Source organism: Anabrus simplex, chromosome 1, assembly GCF_040414725.1.
Source record: "Anabrus simplex isolate iqAnaSimp1 chromosome 1, ASM4041472v1, whole genome shotgun sequence".
NCBI classification, from domain to species: domain Eukaryota; kingdom Metazoa; phylum Arthropoda; class Insecta; order Orthoptera; family Tettigoniidae; genus Anabrus; species Anabrus simplex.
In genome coordinates this window covers 224,647,043-224,671,206 of record NC_090265.1, presented here as the reverse complement: position 1 = coordinate 224,671,206, position 24,164 = coordinate 224,647,043, and the positions used below count along the sequence as shown (strand labels likewise).

Here is a 24,164-nt window from a genome sequence, read left to right as displayed (position 1 = left end):
TTACTATTTCGTGGCAGAGCCGGGAAGCGAACCCGGGCCTCCGGGGGTGGCAGCTAAGTACATTAACTACTACACCACAGAGGCGAACCCTCGTAAATTTAAAAATTGAAAACAAGAATTGTGTACGCACGTTCAATCCAGAAACTTACAGTAAAACTGTTTGGCTCGAGTTCACCTACATGTAATTAGGGTGAGTAGAATTGAAATTTACTTAATACATTGTGTTAACTGCATGGTTACTAGTTGCATGCCTCAGTGGAGATTCCAGGATACGCCACTGGAAACAAAGTCGTCCTAGTTTCTTGATAGCCTACAGTACCGTATATCACAAGCTGAAAGCTCTTAGGTGAAATGCTGAAGATAGATAATTTTACTTGACAACATGTCATTCATTTACCTACATAGGTACTGTGGACTATGAGCGATAGGCCTATAAAAAAGGACAGTTTTATACAATCGTACACAGTGTGTCCACTTCAAATTAAATCTCTACGACTGAACAATTCGTGGAAATTTCGTACATTTCCGATATCAAAATTCCATAAAATCTTATCAAGCACCGAACAGACAACATTATTAGCCTTATAGTTAGCGACTTACCCAATATTCTAAGTTCTTCTCAAGTATCGTAATCATCTGAAATACAGTTCAGTGGAATGCGAGTGCCATTCTTTACATACCTACCGAAGATTTCTAATATACGTAATCACATAAGCAAAATCTGCGGTACGGTACCATAAAATATAAGAAAACATACTGCAATAAATATTATTGCTATTCTGTACAATTTAATACAGAACGCATGTCGTATATAATAATATATTACAAACAACAACTATGTCCCAACTGTACTGGCGCCAGATGTGATTCACAGCCACGTGCTTCCGCCGCATACAAAAACTAACAGAGGCGCTCCGCGCGGAGAAGATTTCCTTTCGACTTTTTGAGGGAGAGGGGCCGGGGATGCGGAAAGTTTTTATATGACAGAATTTTAACGTGTATGAAGGGGTTTTAATCCACTTAGAGAAAAGTGTTGGGATTCTGCTACACACAGGAGAGATTTGAAACACCGTAGTTAGCAATAAATGCAGGCAACGGTGGAACAGGAAGTATGTGAAAGTGATAAGAAATTGCGAGTGTTGCGAACATTTACAGACAAAATTGAATTAAGCTCACGGGGAATACAATTCAACCAGTGGCGGTTTCTCTCATAGAGCATTGGAGCAATGAACCTCCGTTCTCTGTTCTTATACATTGTTCTATTTATTGATTCCCCTGGCCGGGAATACATTTGAAATACGCGCCCAAACAACTGTTCTCAGCACACAGTAGTAAAGTGGTAGTAAATGCGGAGGAGCATATCTGATGAGACTGCACTCCCGCAGATGTGCTTAAAATTGCCGGTTGGGTGTTGAGAGGGCAGAAGAGGTGGTATTGAATGGAAGGCAGGAGGATGCAGGAGGTAAGAGCAAGACCATCTTCAATATATCAGACCTTAATCAAATACAGTCTCTACTGTATTTGCCTTAATGCAGGTACCTATCGATATTAGCTAAAAAGGCGCCGGGTTCGGTTTGTTCAAATGTAAATACCAGCATGTGCGAAGCATCAATTTATATTTTTCTATTGGTTTGATTAGTAAACGTTAATGCAGTGATGTTTTCACTGAAATTTAGTTTTGAAACTAATATGACATAATTATCATGACCGTGTTGTTCATGTTGCGTGCCTGGATGTAAATCATATTAAAGTGTACCGGTACTCATCGTGATTACTCCATAGTTACGAATAATTCATTAGAGTGCATTAAAATATTCAAGGGTAAATTTTTCATTAGAGAGCAGTGGCGGCTGGTGGTTTAAAAGTTCAGTGGTGCACAATTTTCACCATTGATATAACATGATTATAGGCTAATTTTCAAATCCAGATACATCAACAATACATTTTATTATTATAAATAAAACAAACATTTTACATTTCTATTTTCAGGAATATTACTACAACCCAGTAACATTTTTTCATTTAAAAACTGTTTTACCTATTGAAATGAAACATTTCGAGGTAGCCTAATTCCGGTATTGTATCTGGTTTCGAAATTAAACGTCGCGTGAGCCTACCCATTCGTTTCACCTCGGATTTTTCTCCGGCAGTCCGTTGCGGAAACAGCCCAGAAATTAAAGACTGCACCGATTTTATAATCTGGCAAAATACCACTAACTGACTACTACTACTAAACGTTTTCATTCCTCCCCTGAATGGGAAGGCGGGCCTCTTAGACGGTGACGCCGTCTCTCAGGCCGGGAGATTTGTTACGGTGAAGGAGATGTGCGAAGAAGGTGAGGGGGTAGTCGGCCGTGGCCTATACTACGAACTGTCCCGGCATTCGCCTTAGTGCAGGAGAATAGAAAACCATTCTCAGTACAGTCGACGGGCGAGGCCAGGCGAGAAATGCAGCACTGTGCCTCAGGCCCGTCTCCCGAATGCAGAGGCGTAGAGCCACGGTAGAGCCGTGACCACCTCTCCTCTGCTCGGTTGGCCGGTCAGAGTACAGAGCATATGGGACAACAACCCATTCTGCATCTACCGACCCCACTAACTGACTACAAACTAATGAAAGTTTTCATTCCCCTCCCTGAGGGGGAGGCGTGGGCCACCTAGAAGGTAACGCCTTCTCTCTGGCCAGGAGATTCAGCGGGGTTTGTGGGTTTAACGGAGTAGGAGGATGGGTTAGGGTGATTTGGCATGGTGGAGGAGGTGGGGGGGGGGGATTTTCCTCTGGCTGTGTGCTTTATTTACAACTTGGGTCTTTTACAATTCTGTCAGACTTTTGCAACGTTTCATATTACTATTTACAAATTACGATTGCAACTAGTGAATTCGAGTAATGGTATATATACAATGATGTGAGCTAAAAGTTTTCACATACATGTAACACAGATGTTGAATATTAAAATATGACAACAACTTGATAGTTATACTTACATGAATACTGTATGCACAATGAGAAGAGGTATTAGGAATTTAGATTATATGAGTAGAACCCATCTTGTAATGGGACTATTTACAATGTGATACCAATTATATAGTTATATTTACATGAATACAGTACCCGGTATGTGCAATGAGATGGGATGAAAGGGTTTTTACAACAAAAGTTAGGATAAATGTTGTATTTGGACTATTAACAATATTGCACCAACAAGATAGTTATAAATGACATATTTACGGTAAATACAATCATCCGAGCTGACTAGAGTTTTACAGTAAATGATGTAGAAGAGACAAGATGACAATAATAATGTTAATTGGATTATTTACAGTATGTTCCAGTTAAATAGTTGTTCTTATATACAACAGGTGTGTACAGTCGACATCCTTATTTGGTCGGTTATGGAGTGGGGAGGGCGTCGACGAGGGCTCACCATGATATTGAATTGCCATTACGATATGATTTATAGACTGACTGGGGTATTAGGGGTGCGGGTGAGGTATTGGGCGTGGGGTGGGTGTTGTGGAGTGGTGGTTGCCGTCGCAGTTCTCTTGGAGGCATCGCCTCAGGGTGGGGGTAGGAATCGGTAAAGGTGCTAAGGTGTCTGGATGAAGTGTGGGGAAAGGGGAGGTGGGCCGTTGAGTAGGTGGTTTGGGAAGGGGTGATCCCGGTCCAGGGCTCGTCGATAAGCGCGCTGAAATTGGTTGAGGACATATGAGTCGAGATTTGGGAAGGGAAAGATGTCGTGTAGGTCCGAGGTGGGATAGCGGAATGGGAGCCGGAGGGCGTGGCGTTCGATGCGTCGTTCTATGGAGAGGAGGGGGCGATAGAGGTTAGGGTTGGATTTGGCTATGGCTGCCCAGGTGGTGAGTCCATAGGTTATGGGTGGTCGGACAAAGGATTTGTATGTGTGGAGGAGGAGGGAGGATTTGAGACCCCACCGTGTGCCGGCTAGGCGCCGCACCAGTCGGGCACGATTGGCTGTCTTGGATTTGAGGTGTTGGAAGTGGGGACGGAAGGTTAGGTGTTGGTCAAAGAGGATGCCGAGGTATTTTAGGGTGGGTTGGGGTGCAGATGCGTGTGTCCCGGACATAGAGGTTAAGGTGGCTGGGATTGCGGGTGGTGCTGAATTTACCGCGGTTGCGGCGAAAGAGGATGGCTTGGGTCTTATCGGGGTTTACTTTCAGGTGTCACCGGTCGCACCAGGAGAGGAAGGTGTCGAGGTAAGGTTGGATGGTTCGGTTGATGGCTTGGATTGAGTATAGGGGGGCCAGGATTGCTGTATCATCTGCAAACTGTAGGAGCTGGATGGGAGCAGGGGGTTGAGGGATATCTGCTACGAATAGGATAACGAGTAGTGAGTACTGAAAATGTTAATGGAATTCATATAAAACCCCAAAACGCCCATATTTGCCTAAATCACGATCTAACATAACGTCATTCTTTCGCTCGTTCGTTCGTTCGTTCGTTGAACCCTTCCCACGAGTTTTATCTATGGGAATGGAAAACAGGAGAAGGAAAAGAAGTAAAACACAGCATAATGCACATAGTTTATATTTTGAATTTTATTCCAAACAGCAGGTAAGAAGCACAATCACACGCACGTTTACTCGCAACAGCTAGGTAGTTCAATGTGAAATGCGTTCATGATCATAATACTATTTCTTCACACCAAGAATGCGTATAATTATAATTTCACTCCATACTCTCAAAAAACTGGATCAAAAATCTCGTTCAATATGAAAGAATCTCAACAAATTTTCGTCTAACAAGCACTATTACTTACCGTACGAACAAGTTCCCTTCGCGCGCAACGATAACGGTGTTGTGTTTTGAATTTGTTGTACCGCGCAACTGAATGTGTAATGCCAACCACTGCCTTCTAAATTAACCCTGTAAAAGAGAATTTTAGTTTTCACTAGTTGGCGGAGATTGAGGGGCCCATCTCGGAACTGCTTCGGACGCTCCCTATGAAGTGTCACCCCCATGCCAGGTTCCTTCTGGCTGCTATTGGTTTTGATCAGATAAACCAACTGCTAAAAAAAATGTTTTTAAACAACAGACGACGTACATAGTTATAATAATGCCACGACATTAACGCAGTAAAGATAAACGAAGTGTTACGGAGGCAATAATATTTAGTAGATAAAACAGGTTAATAAAAAGCCACATTGTGTACATTGCCTTGTTTGTAGTGCCGAAAAAGAAACCACTATCCCTACCGTGTATTGTCCAAAACAACGAGTTCAGTTGGTACACGCAAGCTCACGTTCCGCTATCTTAACAGCCAAAGAAGAGCTAAGTAATTTAAATGAATACATTTTCACGGGATATTCTCGTGTAGAGGCGGAAAACTATCGAAAGTAATTGCCATCGATTTTTCCGATCTTATGAGCTCTACTATCGATAGTAATCGATAGTTTTCAGAACGTGGAACGAATCATATCATTATGCCCGAAAATTGAACATGAATTGAACACATTCCACAGAATAACAGTAGAAAGCACAACTATTTAATGCTATGTAATTTCTGAAATTCAAATCGGAATTACTCATCAATCTCTTGAGTGGCACGTCCGAGACATTCCCGGGCTGCACGCACTTGCCCATAACGTGATCGCCCGAGAAATTCTCGTTCAGCTGCAGTGTTCATTTTGCGATGGCCGGACATTTCGCGGGTATTGTAATATCTTTCGAAAAATGTTTTGCAGCATTCCCAGCAGATGGCAGGAGAGTTTTCAGTTGCTTTCATGAGGTCGTTGATCTAAAAAGTGTGACTTATCTTCTCTCGCCTACATACAGTCTCTGACAACATATAAATCACATTTTTTGTCCCGTATTGGCATCAACTCAACTAAGGTTAGGTTGAATGGAGAATTGGGCCTTCCAAAATGCTAAACAGTCTTTCTGCCGGCACTGAAGTCGCAGGTACGCAGAGATACTTAAATGCATACCTATGAATTGGGACAAACTCCACGCCAGTTAACTGCAAACAGCTGTACAATTTCTGTTAGCGCGAAAAATAAGCCAATGAGAAAAAAAAAAACTATCGTTGACTATCGATAATAGGCAACTGACTATCGATGTATGACGGTAGTGGTCGCTATCGATAAATCGATAGCACTATCGATAGTTTTCCGCCTCTATTCTCGTGTATAAGAAGAAAATGGCGATGATGAATGTATGCACTTCTCTCTCCTACACTTCAGATTTAAATCAGGAGTCTGGCACAGGTTCTGAGGTTCCTGAATATTAAACTAAAGCGGTACGTAAAGGAAATAATTAAAATAATTCGTATTAAAATATTACGGGCATATTCAGACGACGAAATAAAATAATTTAATGATTTAAATACTGATTTTTAAATGCATGTAGATACCGGGTACAGAAAGTGTGAAAGGCAGTTACCATTTGTTACCTTGACAAAGTGTGTGAAGTTACATACTATCCACTTCATATCCGTATCGACTATAAGATCCAATTAATTGAAGGAACAAGAATCCACCTGATCGATACTTTCACTTTTATTTAGCCTTAGGCTATTTCAATAGACATTAGATTAAAGGTTCAGAACATGTTTCGAATGCGTTGCATTCATCATCAGCTGCTTGCATTTGGCAAAAGTAAAAATTAGCTAAAAACAGTCTCACTATTTTCTTAAAACCTTAAAAACAAGTGTTAGTAGTGCGTGTGTGAATGGATGGGGGGGGGGGAAGAGGGGGGGGGATGCATTGAAGGCGTTTGTTAGTTAAACTAAGACTTATTATTAAAAATCTTAATGTTAAAAACACTGATGGACTAAAATGCAGTTCACTATGAGTCTTGTGAATTTTCCATGAGTTCGTTGATTACTGAAGAACTTGTATGCACTATGTGAAGTATTTCTGTTGAGCTATTAGTAAAAAGTTTCCTTGAGAAGGCATCCGGTGTTTTCACGTCTCTTATCTCCTGTTGAGTGGAGAGGTGTGGCTTGTTTCGAATATGAAGTTTGCTAATTTGTAGTTTGTATGAAAACAGTTGGATCGTCTGTATCACGATCTGTAACTGGCAGGAAAAATGCGGCTGTTAGTTGGAGTTTGAAAGACGTAACGGATAATAAGTCTTTAAATGTAGGAAAGTATAAAAGTATGAACTTACCCTTGTCTTGCGTGTTAGTTTAACTTCCCGTGCTGCGGGAGTGGGTTTAATCCGGCTGCCTTCAGCCTTGTATTGTAACTGTGTGCTGTAGTTCGTGAGTTAGCCTGGTTAGGAGGGAGGGGAAATGCGGACGCGTCGTCATTTGCTATATCGGGCGGGGAGGAGGTTACTGCTTGTGACGTATCGGCCTTGTGATTGCTTGAAGTATGCGCTGGGCGTGTTTGCTTCCTTCGTAATAACTCAATGTATCTCAGTATGCATTCAAATAAGGGGTTCCTCTGTTCGTTTACTTCATTCAAATTCTTGTCCTTATTAAATGACTTGTCTAGAAGGATATGAATATTTTCCAGACTGTTCATTAACCTTCCCTTGTTTAGCGTATTGAGAATTACTAGGTCTTGTTTAATGTCTGTGAATCTATGGCCTGTTTCACTCATGTGTACTCCCATTGCTGAGAATCTTTTATGTTTCTCCGCGTTGACGTGTTCTAAGTACCTTATTGTGAAGTTACGTCCAGATTGCCCTATGTATGTGGCCTTGCACTGATTGCATGTCAGTTTATAAACACCTGAATCCTGGAACCGCTCCTCGCTATTTTGATTGACCATATTGTGGTTGAAAAAATTTTTGTCTTGTATTATTAGTCGTCGAGAACGCTATTTTTATGTCATGCTTCTTGAATAAATTGGTAATTGCATAAATGTTGGGATTGTTAAAGGTGAACCTTACGTACTTTTTTGTTTGCTCTGATTGTTTTGTTAAGTTTGTTTGTAGTTTATGCTTGCGTTTGGCAATTAATCCGTTAATGGTTTTTAAGTTAAAACCATTAATAAGGGCCTGCTGTCGAATGAAGGCTAATTCTTTATTTCTCTCTTTGTTGTTTAACGGGATTTCAAAAGCTCTGTTGATAAAACTGTGATACGCTGATTTTTTGTGTGAATCGGGGTGTAGGGAGTTACTATGAATGGTTGTTGGGGTGAATGTAGGTTTTCTATAAATACTAAAGTGAAATTCGTTGTCTTTTTTAGTTGTGGTCACGTCTAAAAAATTAATCGAACCATTTTCTTCTTCTTCGACCGTAAACTGTATATTGGGGTCTAAGGTGTTCAACATGTGTAAAATGCTAGAACTGTCATTATGATCCTTGTCAATTATGGCGTACGTATCATCAACGTAGCGTACCCATAAATCAAGTCCTTGGATATGGTCTATAATGTAGGAATGTTCCAAGTAATCCAAGTAAATGTTTGCTAGTATGCCCGAGGCTGGAGCGCCCATGGGGAGGCCATCCTGCCGATAAATCTTACCGTTAAACATAAAATAGTTCTGACTAAGGACGAATTCAAGGATAACCATAAATTCTTCTATTTCGGGTATGCTTACCTTTTTGTGTTCTAATAGGTTGGTTTTTATGATTTTAATAGCCTTCTCTATGGGGATATTGGTGTACATATCTTTTATATCGAAGGAACATACTGTGTGAGAGGATTTGAGTTTGAAGTCCTTAATTCTCTTGCAGAAATCGCTAGAATTTTTTACGGCTGTGTTGGCGTAGTAGACGTAATTTTGTGTTAAAAATCTATGAATGTATTGCGATGTTTTGTATGTAGGGCTCTTACGAAAGTTGATTATCGGTCTAATAGGTATGTCTTTTTTATGCAATTTGGGCAAAGCTCTTGCAGTAGGGAGTCCTGGGTTCATATTAATCAGCTTTTGTGATTCCTGCTCACTAAGAAGAAAGGCATTTTGTTTGAGTATACTTTTCAAGTTTCTCTGAATCTTTAGGGTGGGATCTTTACTCACTATTTTAAACTTGTTGTTATTAAAAAAGGTTTCGGTTTTCTCAATGTAATCGGATTTTTCAACCACAATATGGTCAATCAAAATAGCGAGGAGCGGTTCCAGGATTCAGGTGTTTATAAACTGACATGCAATCAGTGCAAGGCCACATACATAGGGCAATCTGGACGTAACTTCACAATAAGGTACTTAGAACACGTCAACGCGGAGAAACATAAAAGATTCTCAGCAATGGGAGTACACATGAGTGAAACAGGCCATAGATTCACAGACATTAAACAAGACCTAGTAATTCTCAATACGCTAAACAAGGGAAGGTTAATGAACAGTCTGGAAAATATTCATATCCTTCTAGACAAGTCATTTAATAAGGACAAGAATTTGAATGAAGTAAACGAACAGAGGAACCCCTTATTTGAATGCATACTGAGATACATTGAGTTATTACGAAGGAAGCAAACACGCCCAGCGCATACTTCAAGCAATCACAAGGCCGATACGTCACAAGCAGTAACCTCCTCCCCGCCCGATATAGCAAATGACGACGCGTCCGCATTTCCCCTCCCTCCTAACCAGGCTAACTCACGAACTACAGCACACAGTTACAATACAAGGCTGAAGGCAGCCGGATTAAACCCACTCCCGCAGCACGGGAAGTTAAACTAACACGCAAGACAAGGGTAAGTTCATACTTTTATACTTTCCTACATTTAAAGACTTATTATCCGTTACGTCTTTCAAACTCCAACTAACAGCCGCATTTTTCCTGCCAGTTACAGATCGTGATACAGACGATCCAACTGTTTTCATACAAACTACAAATTAGCAAACTTCATATTCGAAACAAGCCACACCTCTCCACTCAACAGGAGATAAGAGACGTGAAAACACCGGATGCCTTCTCAAGGAAACTTTTTACTAATAGCTCAACAGAAATACTTCACATAGTGCATACAAGTTCTTCAGTAATCAACGAACTCATGGAAAATTCACAAGACTCATAGTGAACTGCATTTTAGTCCATCAGTGTTTTTAACATTAAGATTTTTAATAATAAGTCTTAGTTTAACTAACAAACGCCTTCAATGCATCCCCCCCCTCTTCCCCCCCATCCATTCACACACGCACTACTAACACTTGTTTTTAAGGTTTTAAGAAAATAGTGAGACTGTTTTTAGCCAATTTTTACTTTTGCCAAATGCAAGCAGCTGATGATGAATGCAACGCATTCGAAACATGTTCTGAACCTTTAATCTAATGTCTATTGAAATAGCCTAAGGCTAAATAAAAGTGAAAGTATCGATCAGGTGGATTCTTGTTCCTTCAATTAATTGGATCTTATAGTCGATACGGATATGAAGTGGATAGTATGTAACACGAACGCCAACCAGGCAGGAAATATTGCGAACACCTACTTAAAGTTAAAGGTAAAAATAGCGAAAATCAGCAAAGACATAGTTTTTCTTAAAGAATGCCTTAAAAATGACCTAATACCTAAATTTCTAAAAGGAACTCAAAAGAAAAAATTGCATTCAGAATACCACTCAGCAACCCAAAAAATGGTCAATCGAACCTGGTTAAAGAGGGAAATTAAATTCATGTATAAAAAGAAACAATTTCTTAATCACGAACTATACACCACTCATCTCAATGCGGCAACCACCCTTTTACCGTTAGAATGGAATTCTTTCCTCATATTTAGCAGAAATAAAATAGAAAAGTTAATGGATAAGAAACAGGTCACTTTAAATAATAAGTTAGATAATCTAAAAGAAGATCGTTCGAAGAAGGGGAACGAGTTAAAGTTTAAATCAGCAACTAGACAAATCACACACCCACCTGCTGTCGAAAATTTATCAAAAACTGTTTTTACAGAACAGGAATTGCAAATTTTGAGTAAAGGCCCGAAATATAATTGGCAGGCTACTAATAGAAGTAAGGAGTTAACCCTTACCTTAGCAGAAACCGAAGCAGCCATTCAGACCCTTCCATTTGAAATACAGAACGATTTGAGATATGAGGCTAAGAGAAAAATTCCGTCCCTCATAAACGGTTTTAAGAATAACATCCATAACACTCGAGCAAATAACGAATTACAACGGAAAATCAAGCAAAGCGACGTAGTCGTAACCAAGGCAGATAAGGGAGAATCAATAGTTATTCTGAACAAATCCGATTACATTGAGAAAACCGAAACCTTTTTTAATAACAACAAGTTTAAAATAGTGAGTAAAGATCCCACCCTAAAGATTCAGAGAAACTTGAAAAGTATACTCAAACAAAATGCCTTTCTTCTTAGTGAGCAGGAATCACAAAAGCTGATTAATATGAACCCAGGACTCCCTACTGCAAGAGCTTTGCCCAAATTGCATAAAAAAGACATACCTATTAGACCGATAATCAACTTTCGTAAGAGCCCTACATACAAAACATCGCAATACATTCATAGATTTTTAACACAAAATTACGTCTACTACGCCAACACAGCCGTAAAAAATTCTAGCGATTTCTGCAAGAGAATTAAGGACTTCAAACTCAAATCCTCTCACACAGTATGTTCCTTCGATATAAAAGATATGTACACCAATATCCCCATAGAGAAGGCTATTAAAATCATAAAAACCAACCTATTAGAACACAAAAAGGTAAGCATACCCGAAATAGAAGAATTTATGGTTATCCTTGAATTCGTCCTTAGTCAGAACTATTTTATGTTTAACGGTAAGATTTATCGGCAGGATGGCCTCCCCATGGGCGCTCCAGCCTCGGGCATACTAGCAAACATTTACTTGGATTACTTGGAACATTCCTACATTATAGACCATATCCAAGGACTTGATTTATGGGTACGCTACGTTGATGATACGTACGCCATAATTGACAAGGATCATAATGACAGTTCTAGCATTTTACACATGTTGAACACCTTAGACCCCAATATACAGTTTACGGTCGAAGAAGAAGAAAATGGTTCGATTAATTTTTTAGACGTGACCACAACTAAAAAAGACAACGAATTTCACTTTAGTATTTATAGAAAACCTACATTCACCCCAACAACCATTCATAGTAACTCCCTACACCCCGATTCACACAAAAAATCAGCGTATCACAGTTTTATCAACAGAGCTTTTGAAATCCCGTTAAACAACAAAGAGAGAAATAAAGAATTAGCCTTCATTCGACAGCAGGCCCTTATTAATGGTTTTAACTTAAAAACCATTAACGGATTAATTGCCAAACGCAAGCATAAACTACAAACAAACTTAACAAAACAATCAGAGCAAACAAAAAAGTACGTAAGGTTCACCTTTAACAATCCCAACATTTATGCAATTACCAATTTATTCAAGAAGCATGACATAAAAATAGCGTTCTCGACGACTAATAATACAAGACAAAAATTTTTTCAACCACAATATGGTCAATCAAAATAGCGAGGAGCGGTTCCAGGATTCAGGTGTTTATAAACTGACATGCAATCAGTGCAAGGCCACATACATAGGGCAATCTGGACGTAACTTCACAATAAGGTACTTAGAACACGTCAACGCGGAGAAACATAAAAGATTCTCAGCAATGGGAGTACACATGAGTGAAACAGGCCATAGATTCACAGACATTAAACAAGACCTAGTAATTCTCAATACGCTAAACAAGGGAAGGTTAATGAACAGTCTGGAAAATATTCATATCCTTCTAGACAAGTCATTTAATAAGGACAAGAATTTGAATGAAGTAAACGAACAGAGGAACCCCTTATTTGAATGCATACTGAGATACATTGAGTTATTACGAAGGAAGCAAACACGCCCAGCGCATACTTCAAGCAATCACAAGGCCGATACGTCACAAGCAGTAACCTCCTCCCCGCCCGATATAGCAAATGACGACGCGTCCGCATTTCCCCTCCCTCCTAACCAGGCTAACTCACGAACTACAGCACACAGTTACAATACAAGGCTGAAGGCAGCCGGATTAAACCCACTCCCGCAGCACGGGAAGTTAAACTAACACGCAAGACAAGGGTAAGTTCATACTTTTATACTTTCCTACATTTAAAGACTTATTATCCGTTACGTCTTTCAAACTCCAACTAACAGCCGCATTTTTCCTGCCAGTTACAGATCGTGATACAGACGATCCAACTGTTTTCATACAAACTACAAATTAGCAAACTTCATATTCGAAACAAGCCACACCTCTCCACTCAACAGGAGATAAGAGACGTGAAAACACCGGATGCCTTCTCAAGGAAACTTTTTACTAATAGTTCAACAGAAATACTTCACATAGTGCATACAAGTTCTTCAGTAACCAACGAACTCATGGAAAATTCACAAGACTCATAGTGAACTGCATTTTAGTCCATCAGTGTTTTTAACATTAAGATTTTTAATAATAAGTCTTAGTTTAACTAACAAACGCCTTCAATGCATCCCCCCCCTCTTCCCCCCCATCCATTCACACACGCACTACTAACACTTGTTTTTAAGGTTTTAAGAAAATAGTGAGACTGTTTTTAGCCAATTTTTACTTTTGCCAAATGCAAGCAGCTGATGATGAATGCAACGCATTCGAAACATGTTCTGAACCTTTAATCTAATGTCTATTGAAATAGCCTAAGGCTAAATAAAAGTGAAAGTATCGATCAGGTGGATTCTTGTTCCTTCAATTAATTGGAAAGTGTGTGAAGTTTATTCTTTTATTGAGCAAAATAAACTTAAAATGGTACTGGTAATTCTGTATATGAGAGTAGATTTTTCGATCTGTGTACGGAGTTGTACAACTTCTTTAATTTTTGCTTCAAAATAACCTAGGGACCACATCTAGTGAAATAATAAAATTACAGAAACTCATCATAACAGTACCGATGAAAACATCGGAAGGTGAACGTTGTTTTTCAACGTTGAAGAGGATAAAGACTTTTTTATGTAGTTCAGTGAGTGAGGAATGCGATGCTCACGATTGAGAAGAATTAGGGGTATGGAGAGTTTAATGAATCTGTCATAGACAAATTTGCTGCAATGAAAGAGAGAAGTGTGGACTTCATGTAAAAGAAGTCTGCATAGAGGAGTACATAATTTATTGAAATTATTGTTGTATGATTTATAATGTAGTTTTATAGCTTTCTCGAGGAGATCCATAAGCTGTGTTTTGATTTCCAGTATTGAATCCCCAGAGTCGAGAGCCACCAGCCGTTACTGAATTCAACTGAGGAAAGTAACGATTGAAATGAGCAAAAATGAAAACATATATTAGGAATAAGAACGTATTGTTCGTGAACACCCTAAAATATCCATTATGAATAGCAGAAGTTCTGCACATTAAGTTTAATACAAGTACGGTATTGTAAGTTACTTCAAACACCACTTCTGCGTTTCAACTTCCTTATGACAGACTTTTTTTTACACAAAGTCGATAAGTGGGCAACTTGAAGGCTAACAGACGTTCTAATTTAGTCGGGACAATCCTTTTCTTAAAAATTCTCCAGACTTTTTTATATACGTTAGGTCACAACATTGTCCCCGTTTTCAGTGTACAGTGTTCAAATGTCGTATTAATGAGGCAGCACTTGCATTAAAGTAATTCCCCGAGTTCTGTCGCTCACCTGTCACGCATTTGTGCATCTCAGTGAGTCACTATTCTCATTCATATATGTTCTTCCCTGTTATGACTCAATAGACCAGTGGACCGCCTCCTGGTGTCTATATACAAGGCGTTAACAATGTTTTCATAAAACTAAAAGAGAATTTGGGATATAATTTAGTTGAGGTTCGATGTTCTGCTCAAATCATTCCAAACACTAATCAGACAGCTGCTGATGCTCGTCCTGTTGATATCGAAAGCATGTTGTCAAAAATATATTTATATTTTTACTTATACACTGTCAGGGTTGAAAGCCTCAAATAGGTTTGTAAATGTATGAATCACGAATATAAATAAATAAACAAATTTTAGGTTACAGCAAAACAAAGTGGTTTGCTTTATTCCCTGCCACTGAACGTCTTCTGGCTGTGTTTTTACCTCTATTTTTTGCGTCTCAAGACAAACGTCAATTTGCCATAAAGCTTTTTTAAATCCCTTGCCAAAAGCGTGGCTCTACGTCATTCACAACCAGGCATCAACTTTTCACTCAGTGGTTGAAAAGATAGAGGGCAAATAATAATCGCAAGTTTGAGGTGAATTTTATCTTAAAAATAAATCTGACTTCTAAGGGTAAGGACTGTTTTATTACGTCAGCAGTTAGAACGATACTTCTTGAAACTCGAACGAGAGAGATTTGCACCATACGTTTCAAAATTTTAACAATATATCCATGAACTTTACCAAAGTATAATAGAATATTTAAATTGATGGGTTCTACCCTTTGAAAATATGAAATATTTTAGTTGAATTACACTTGAGGAAGAAATAGAAAGATGCTTTCATACGAAAAGTTGTGCCTTCAATGACAATAGATGAGACTGCTTTATATGACAAATATGTACATGCTAAACACTATGTGACATCAGATATGTTAGCAAACTTGAGTTCTTATAGAACTTCGACAGATGAATGCTGGTTGGAAATAATTTCCCATATTAATGTCAAAAAGTACTATATTCAAATATTCTTATACTGATTGCATGTCTTCTTTGTTTATCCGGGACCAACGCCCAACGGAAAGAGTATTTCCGCTCATGAATAGTTTATGGACAAGTGACAAAACCAATCTCTCAGTACAAACAGCAACCTTAATCAATAAAGTCAACTTTGATTACACATTCGTCGATTTTCATAAAATGTTTCGTGATGTAAAGGATGTCCTACGGAAGATTCATTCATCAGAAAAATTACCAGTAACCACTGTCAAAGTGCAGCGTATCAATTTGTAAGTTACCTTACATGGTTATGTAGCCTATGTATATATATATCAGTAAACATGTATTCTTTCTTGCCTCTCTTTATCCACTCTCTCTTCGCTTGACCGATATCCTGATTCATTACTGAAAAGTGCAATGTCGTCCTGATTTTAATAATAATAATAATAATAATAATAATAATAATATTTGTTTTACGTCCCACTAACTACTTTTTAAGGTCTTCGGAGACGCCGAAGTGCCGGAATTTAGTCCCGCAGGAATTCTTTTACGTGCCAGTAAATCTACCGACACGAGGCTGTCGTATTTGAGCACCTTCAAATACCACCGGACTGAGCGAGGATCGAACATGCCAAGTTGGGGTTAGAAGGCCAGTGCCTTAACCGTCTGAGCCACTCAGCCCGGCGTCCTGATTTCATGATGCAGATATGTGGTAACCTTAGATAACCTAATGGTGGTTATTGCTGTTTTAACGGACGGGACAGTCCACTGCTGAAAACGGAGGAAAGATTCTGACTTCTTGAAGAATGATTATTTCGATTAGAAGAAAGGAACGGCAATGAAAGGAAGACAATTACCGTAGTCGAAAATATTTTACAGTCCAGCTCAGAAGAAAACATTAGTTCATTGTCGTTCGGTGGTGGTGGTGATTATTGATTTGACAGGAAGTACAACTAGGCAACCATCCTCTATATAACATTAACCAGAGAGATAAAATGGAAGCAATCGGACATTTTGAAAATTTAAGGAATCGGTCAAAAGGAAGACAAGCCACGAAGGGCGTGAATATGAAAGACTTCCTAGGCTTCGCAACCTAATAACGACGGGTTCAGAAAAGAGCAAGCGTTGACCAAGGGAGGTTGGATAGATAGATGAAAGTGAGGAGCCTGGTACAAGTAAATGGAATCAGTGCCAGGACTCGGCTGAGGGCTTCGTAGTCACCAACCCTCGCTCACAAGTTGAGAGTCCCTGGGCCCCATTTAGTCACCTCTTACGAAAGCAGGGGATACCGTGGGTGTTATACTACCACCCGCACCCACAGCGGTTTGTAGTTCGGAAGGGAGAGTCTGCTACAAGCAATGCTCCGTTCATTTTTTATATTTTTAGAATTTGCTTTACGTCGCACCGACACAGATAGGTCTTATGGCGACGATATGATAGAAAACGCCTAGGAATGGCAAGGAAGCAGCTGTGGCTAAGTTAAGGTACACCCAAAGCATTTTCCTGGTGTGAAAATTGGAAACCACGGAAAAACATTTTCTGGTATGCCGACAGTGGGGCTCGAACCCACTATCTCCCGGATACAAGCTCTCAGCTGCAGGCCCCAAACCGCACGACCAACTCGCCCGGTATGCTAGATGCAGCTGGTGCCCTGGTGCTCACATGTTACGAAGATTTTTATTAAAAGGCGCAGTCTAGCTTGAGCAAGCGGTGAAAATGTACGTGTTGTGTAGTGCGTGCCGTGAAGTATGGTGTGAGTGGAATAGTGCCGGGCAGCGATTGGGAGGTGGCAGTGGAAGCAGGGGAAGAATTCCAAGAATGGTTTGGAGAAAAAAGAAGAGCTGGGAAAAGTGGGTGAGGTGGTACTAGTAGCAGCAGTGACAGCTGTGCTTCTGGTCATTCGGAGTGGAAATAAATCCCGGCCCGAATACCAGTGGCAACTTCAGCTGGGAAGATTTGGCAGCATTCAAGGATTTAGTGAGTGAAGTCATACAAAAAAGTTGCCCTTGGGATCAGATGAAAGAAATAAAGGATATGATGAAAGAGCAATCAAAGGAGATAGAGAATATGAAGAAATGACTGGAGGCAAAGACAGAAGAATCGATGAACAGAACGTGTAGTAATGAGAAAGAAGTAGAGCTGTTAAGAGGGAAAATAAAATATCTAGAAGAGGAGGTGCTGAAGATGAAGAAGGAAGCAGAAGTGTGCAACCAGGAGAGGATGAAGAAATCCATATTTGTATATGGTGTTCAGGAAGATGAGAAGGAAGGCAAACTGAACACAATTTGTAAGGTGGTGGAGGTCATACAGAACAAGATGAAAATAAATTTTAGTGAAGTATATATAGGCGATGTGGAAAGAGTGGGTAAAATAAGAGCAAAATTATCGTCTACTTTAATGGCAGAAATAGTGTTGGGAAACGCCAACAACTTACAAGGACAGAAATTCTGGGAAAAGGGAGATATGGGTAAAGAAGGAAGTGAAAATATGAAAACTTTGAAGAGGCATCTTTGGAGGGCGAGACAACAAGGGCTGAAGGCACACATAAGGGGACAGCGGCTAGTGGTGTCGAATGGAAAATGGTTTAGGTCTGTGACAAAATTGAAAGCGATGGACGATCAGGACAGAACGGAGGTGGAAGTGATGGCAATGCAAGGTGGAAGGAAGCTCGCAGAACGAATTATGGATCGAGTGGAGGTAAGTGAGGAGAGCAACTCTGGAGGAAGTGGGCAGCTCAGTGCGGATGTGGAAGAAGTGAGTCGGGAAGTGGTGAGCGAGGGAGAGTCTCAAGAATCGTTAAGAGCAGAGTGCAGTGGACAAGGAACAATAAAGGTGGTGAGATGCGTGACGAACAGAAAGGAAAAGGAGCTATGAACAAAGGAAGAAGTATGAGTCTAAAAGATTTGTGGGGTAAAAGGTATAAAGGTTTGGAGGATAATGAGGGAAGAGAACGACAAAAAAACGTTAAGAAAAGGAGAAATGGAGTCAGAGAGTGAGAGGGCTATGGTAACAAGAAGTAAGAATATAGGAGGTAATCGGGAAGGGGGGAGGGTAATTTATAACAAAAATGGAAAATAGGATTTGTGAATATTGAAGGGCTAGTAGGTAAATTAGGTAATAAAAAGGTTAAGGAAATAGTGGAAAGTTACGATATTGTGGCACTCTTGGAAACATGGCTTGAAATAGGGAAGGAGAACACATGGGTAGGGTTTGTGGTTAAATATAAAAATATAAATACAAAAGAAAGGAGAGGAATAAGGGAAGAAACCCAGGAGGAATAGTGGTTCTAATAAAGGATGAAATTAGTGGACTAGTAGCGGATATTGAGACAGATGCAAGAAGTGATCTGGATTAGATTTAATATGGGGAAGGATGTAGGAAGAGTTAAGAAGGTAAATTTAGCATTTGCGTATTGCCACCCTAGAAGTTCGTTATACACATCTAAACATTTTTGAAAAGTTATTGGTGGATATTAGTATGAGAAGAGAGAAGTTTGCAGAAGAAGATGGTATGTTGTTATTTGGAGACTGGAATGCGAAATTACGGGAACATAGCCCAGTGTACAGTAGAGAAGAAGGAGGGGTAATAAGGAAAAGTAGAAGACGTGAAGATAAAGGCATAAATAGTTATGGAGACAAATTCTGAAAAATGTGTGCAGCGGGAAATTTATATATTCTAAATGGATTGAAGGACGGCGACAGGATTGGGAAACTGACTTATGTTACAGAACAGGGAGGAAGCGTGATTGACATAGTAACAAGCACAGAAGATATGTTGGAGGAAATTTTAAGGATGGAGGTAGGAGACAGGATTGAATCACAGCATTTTCCAGTGTGGGTGTTGTTAAAAAGGAGGGAAGGGAGGCACAAGAATAGAGAGATTAAGAAGAATGCTGAACTAGGGAGTGGGTATATTAAATATAAATGGACAGAGAAAACAGAAAGGGAATTGGATACGATATTAAAAGAAGAGTTACAAATAGTAAGGAATGGATGAGAGGTTGCATTGGAGGAAGACAACACAGATAGAGCTTTGGAACTGATTTTGCACACAATCAAGAGGATAGCACAGATTGACAGAAGCAGGAGGAGAAAAAAGAGAGAGGGGGAAGGCTGGTACAGTAAGGAGTGTAAGAAAATGCGAAATAGGGTTGTGGGTGCGTTAAGAGATTATAGAAAAAAGGGTGTGTACAGAGAGAGAAGTTTTCTGTAATTTAAGGGAAGACTACAAAAGGAAAATCAGTGAGAGGAAAAAGTCATGGATGAAAGAACGAACGGAAGCGATAAATAAAGAGTGTAGGATGAATAAAATGGAAAAATTTAGAAGAGAATAAAAATAATCAAGGGTGGAAGGAGATTTGAGAAACCAAGTATTGAGGATGAGCAGTGGGTGAACTATTTTAGTGAATTACTCGGGGGGAGGAATGGTATAGAGAGAAGGGGAAGAAGTTATCTAGAGAGATAGGTGGTAGCAATATTCGAACTGGACGAAGAAATTTCAAAAGAAGCCATGGGAGTGATAGATAAAATCAGGGGTATGTCTGCGGGAGGATGCAATGGTATTAACAATAGGTTTTGGAAAGAATCAAGAAACATTGGGGTGATGATAGAGGGCATAGTGAAATTATTTAACAAGATTTTTGATGGGGATAAGTACTCTAAAGAATGGGAAACAGGGACTGTATGTCCACTGTACAAGAAGAAAGGTAAAAAACACAAATAATTATAGGGGTATATCTCTGTTAGATTCTCTAAAGTAAAATTTATACAGGAATTTTAGCTAACGGATTAAGTGACTGGGCGGAAAAGAACTCGGTTTTGTCAGCTTACCAAGGGGGCTTTAGAAAAGGAAAAAAAAGAGCGGTAGACAATATAATGATAGTGAAAACGATTTTAGAGAAATACGTGAGTGTGGGAAGGGGCAAAGTGTTTGTGGCGGCAATTGATTTAGAAAAAGCGTTTGATAAGGTAAAGAGAAGTGCGTTAGTAGAAAATTTGGGTGGATTGGGCGTTCCGGGGAAGATGATACGTGCAGTGGAGGCGATATATAAGGAGGTCAGGGGCTGTGTTAAGCTGGAGGAATACAGGTTGAGTAGGCCAATAGAGTGTAAGATGGGTTCAAAACAAGGATGTAAATTATCCCCGATATTGTTTATTTTATTTATTAATGACATTTTGGACGGACACGGCGGGAATAAATGGGCGGCACCGGTGCTTAATGGGTTGGGGATACCGGGACTGATTTTTGCAGACGATGAGGATTTGCTAACATAACTGCAGGTGTGATGCAACAAAGTTTAAAAGCAGTGTCAGAATATGCAAAGGAATGGGTCCTGAAAGTTAACGGGAACAAATCTAAAGTGTTAGTAACGCAGAAACGTAAAGGTAAAAAGAAAAGGAATGATTTGGATGGTACAGGGAGAGAGGTTGGAAAGAGTAAATAAGTTGGATATCTAGGAGTGATATTAAACAGAAGAGGGACATGGGAGGATCAAATTAAAAGAGCAAGGAGTAAGGGGATAACAGCTCTAGCCTCAGTCAAAATTTTAGTGGCTAAATTTCCGGGAATTAGCTATAAAACCTTTAGGTTAGTCTTAAGATCAGTAGTATTCGGTAGGATAATCTATGGGGCGGAAATATCGGGGCTGGAGGAAAAGACAGTATACATAAGACAAATTTATTTGTAAATTTGGTAAGGCAGTGCTCCCTCGGTGCACAGCCAATGCTGGGTTAGAATTAATGTGCGAAGAAGAAATAGAGGTTGAGTGTATGAAAAGAGTAGTCAAATACTGGATGGGGTTGAAAAGAGGGAAAGAAGAGATTGTACTCCATGCTGCGTACGAACAACAAAACAAAAGTATGTATATGGGCGCTGGCTAAAAAAAATTAAACTATACTTGGAGAGGGTGGGATTGGGGTACATGTGGGAAGAGGTTTGGATGAAGAAAGAAGCTAGAAGTAAGGGAGTGCTTTCGAGGAGGATTATAGATATCCAAAGGCAGAAATTGATAGAAGAGTACAGGAACAGAGGATCGCTTAGTGTTTTTAAGTGACATGGTTAAATATTACGAATGTAGATAGATTATACAGAGGAGGATTACTGTGGTGGCTGATGGGCTATACAAGAATAAGGAATGGACAAAGGGTAAAGATAAGACATTATGCGTATTATGTGGGATATCAAGCAATGATCTACGCTTAATAGGTAATTGTAAAGATACGGAAAAGGTAAGAAATAAACTTTTAAATGCCAATATTCGGGAATTATTAGAAAAAGGGGATGAGCAAAAAATCGTAGGGTGGATTATCAAAGAATGGGAGAAAGAAGGAGAATTATACAGGTACTTATGTGCGGTAAGGAGAGTTTGTGAAACAAAGTTGAAAGAAAGTTCAAAGAGCTAAGGGTATAAAATGAGATAAGCAAAAGTTTTTGATATAAGGATTTGAACGTTTAGAGTTGATTAGTGTGATTAAGTAGGAAAAGTATGGTTACAAATGTATTGGAAGAGTGAGTGAAAGATAGCTAAGATAAAGACAAAAAGTTAGTAGGTTATGTTATATCTGATTGTAAAACGTGGAGTTACATGGTGAATGCGAAAGTTGTGTGAAGTGTAAAGAAGAGTAGGGAAATGGCAAGATATTGTAATTTGGAAGGTGCAAGTGAAAAAGATAGGTCATGTTTATAATGAGATGGCAAGACATGGTCACGTAATTTATATAGTAGTTGTAAGGAAGTCCGTCTCTGCGTTGTAGTGGTTAGTGTGGTTAGCTGCCACCCCCGGAGGCGCGGGTTCGATTCCCGGCTCTGCCACGAAATTTGAAAAGTGGTACGAGGGCTGGAACGGGGTCCACTCAGCCCCGGGCGGAAACTGAGTAGAGGTCGGTTCGATTCCCACCTCAGCCATCGTTGAAGTGGTTTCCCGTGGTGTCCCACTTCTCCTCCAGCCAAATGCCGGGATTGTACCTAACTTAAGGCCACGGCCGCTTCCTTCCCTCTTCCTTGTCTATTCCTTCCAATCTTCCCATCCCCCCGCAAGGCCTCTGTTCAGCATAGCGGGTGAAGCCGCCTGAGCGAGGTACTGGTCATCCTCCCAGTTGTATCCCCCGACCCGGAGTCTGAAGCTCCAGGACTCTGCCCTTGAGGCAGTAGAGCTGGGATCCCTCCCTCAGTCCGAGGGAAAATCGACCCTGGAGGGTAAACAGATAAAGAAGAAGTTGTAAGGAAGTTAGATCGGGAAAATCATGACTGAACTGTTGACTCACAAGTAATCTGGAATGTATTTGGAAGTAGGTTAGTGCACAAGTAATATTAATGACTGCTAAGTCAGTAGGTGAATAAGGCGATTAGGTAATATGAATGAAGGCACATGCGTTTCAGATAACAGAATGCTAAGTAAGCGGAGCTAGAAAACAGTGTTCTGCTGAGAACAAAATGTTGATTTTAAGAGGATTGAATATAATAGGGCAAGTCTTGAGTAAATAAGTGTGTGTAAGAGTTAAGGTAAAGGAGTTTAGAATAAGTTAGGCATAAGAGTGGCGCTTACATGAGGCTTGGTTTCCCCTATGCGAGCGTCCACATAGTAGACTTTGTATATTTTTATTTTATTTTTTCTTGTAGGAAGAGGAAGGGAGGGAATGACACAAGAGGGAGGGATAGGGCGGGCCTATCCCAAATGTTGTTCTCAAAGGTGAATAGAGGGAGGTCGAGAGGGAGACGGGTCGCATGTGGTGCTGGTTTCCAGTAAACGGAATTGTGAGGATATAGCTTTGTCAACTGTGTAGAGGACCGGAGCTGTCGTCCCAAGGAGGTTGGCTCCTTTTTTCTTTCCTCACTAAGGGGGGACGGCACGGCCGGTCACTAAGGTACTTATAAGGGTGGCGCTTGCATGTGGGCCGGTTTTCCGCCCATGTGAGCGTTCACATAATAGACTTACGTTAGTTAATTTTTATTTTGTTATTGTAACGGGAACAAGGTAGTTATAAGGGTGGCGCTTGCATGTGGCCCGGTTTTCCGCCCGTGTGAGCGTCCACATGGTAGATCTTGTTCATTTTTCTGTTTCTTTTTCTTTTACATTTTTCTTCTTTGTAACGGGAACATGTATTGGCGCCGAAAGCCTGTAATGTTCTTCTTCCTTCTTTCTTTCTTTCTTTCTTTCTTTCTTTCTTTCCTAATCTGCTTACCCCCCAGGGTCGGTTTTTCCCTCGGACTCAGCGAGGGATCCCACCTCTACCGCCTCAAGGGCAGTGTCCTGGAGCTTCAGACCTTCGGTCGGGAGATACAACTGGGGAGGAGGACCAGTACCTCGCCCAGGCTGCCTCACCTACTATGTTGAACAGGGGCCTTGCGGGGGGATGGGAAGATTGGAAGGGATAGACAAGGAAGAGGTAAGGAAGCGGCCGTGACCTTAAGTTAGGTACCATCCCGGTATTTGCCTGGAGGAGAGGTGGGGAAACCACGGAAAACCACTTCCAGGATGGCTGAGGTGGGAATCGAACGCACCTCTACTCAGTTGACCTCCCGAGGCTGAGTGAACCCCGTTCCAGCCCTCGTACCAATTTTCAAATTTCGTGGTAGAGCCGGGTATCAAACCCGGGCCTCCGGGGGTGGCAGCTAATCACACTAACCACTACACCACAGTGGTGTGTTACATGTGG

At 40.3% G+C, this 24,164-nt stretch overlaps 2 protein-coding genes across 2 annotated transcripts in view; one reads left to right on the top strand and one right to left on the bottom strand.

Annotated features, from left to right (window-relative positions):
* Window positions 1-808, bottom strand: part of LOC137503375 (gastrula zinc finger protein XlCGF26.1-like) — an 83,993-nt gene extending 83,185 nt beyond the window's left edge. The window contains exon 1 of the mRNA XM_068230958.1: window positions 601-808. The gene's annotated coding sequence lies outside the window, so the exon portion shown is untranslated. The remainder of the gene's footprint in view (window positions 1-600) is intronic.
* A 537-nt stretch (window positions 809-1,345) lies between these two features.
* Window positions 1,346-24,164, top strand: part of LOC136861679 (solute carrier organic anion transporter family member 74D) — a 287,694-nt gene continuing 264,875 nt past the window's right edge. Inside the window, exon 1 of the mRNA XM_068230942.1 lies at window positions 1,346-1,462. Within this exon, the coding sequence (XP_068087043.1) occupies window positions 1,439-1,462 (24 nt within the window). The 5' untranslated portion in view covers window positions 1,346-1,438. The remainder of the gene's footprint in view (window positions 1,463-24,164) is intronic.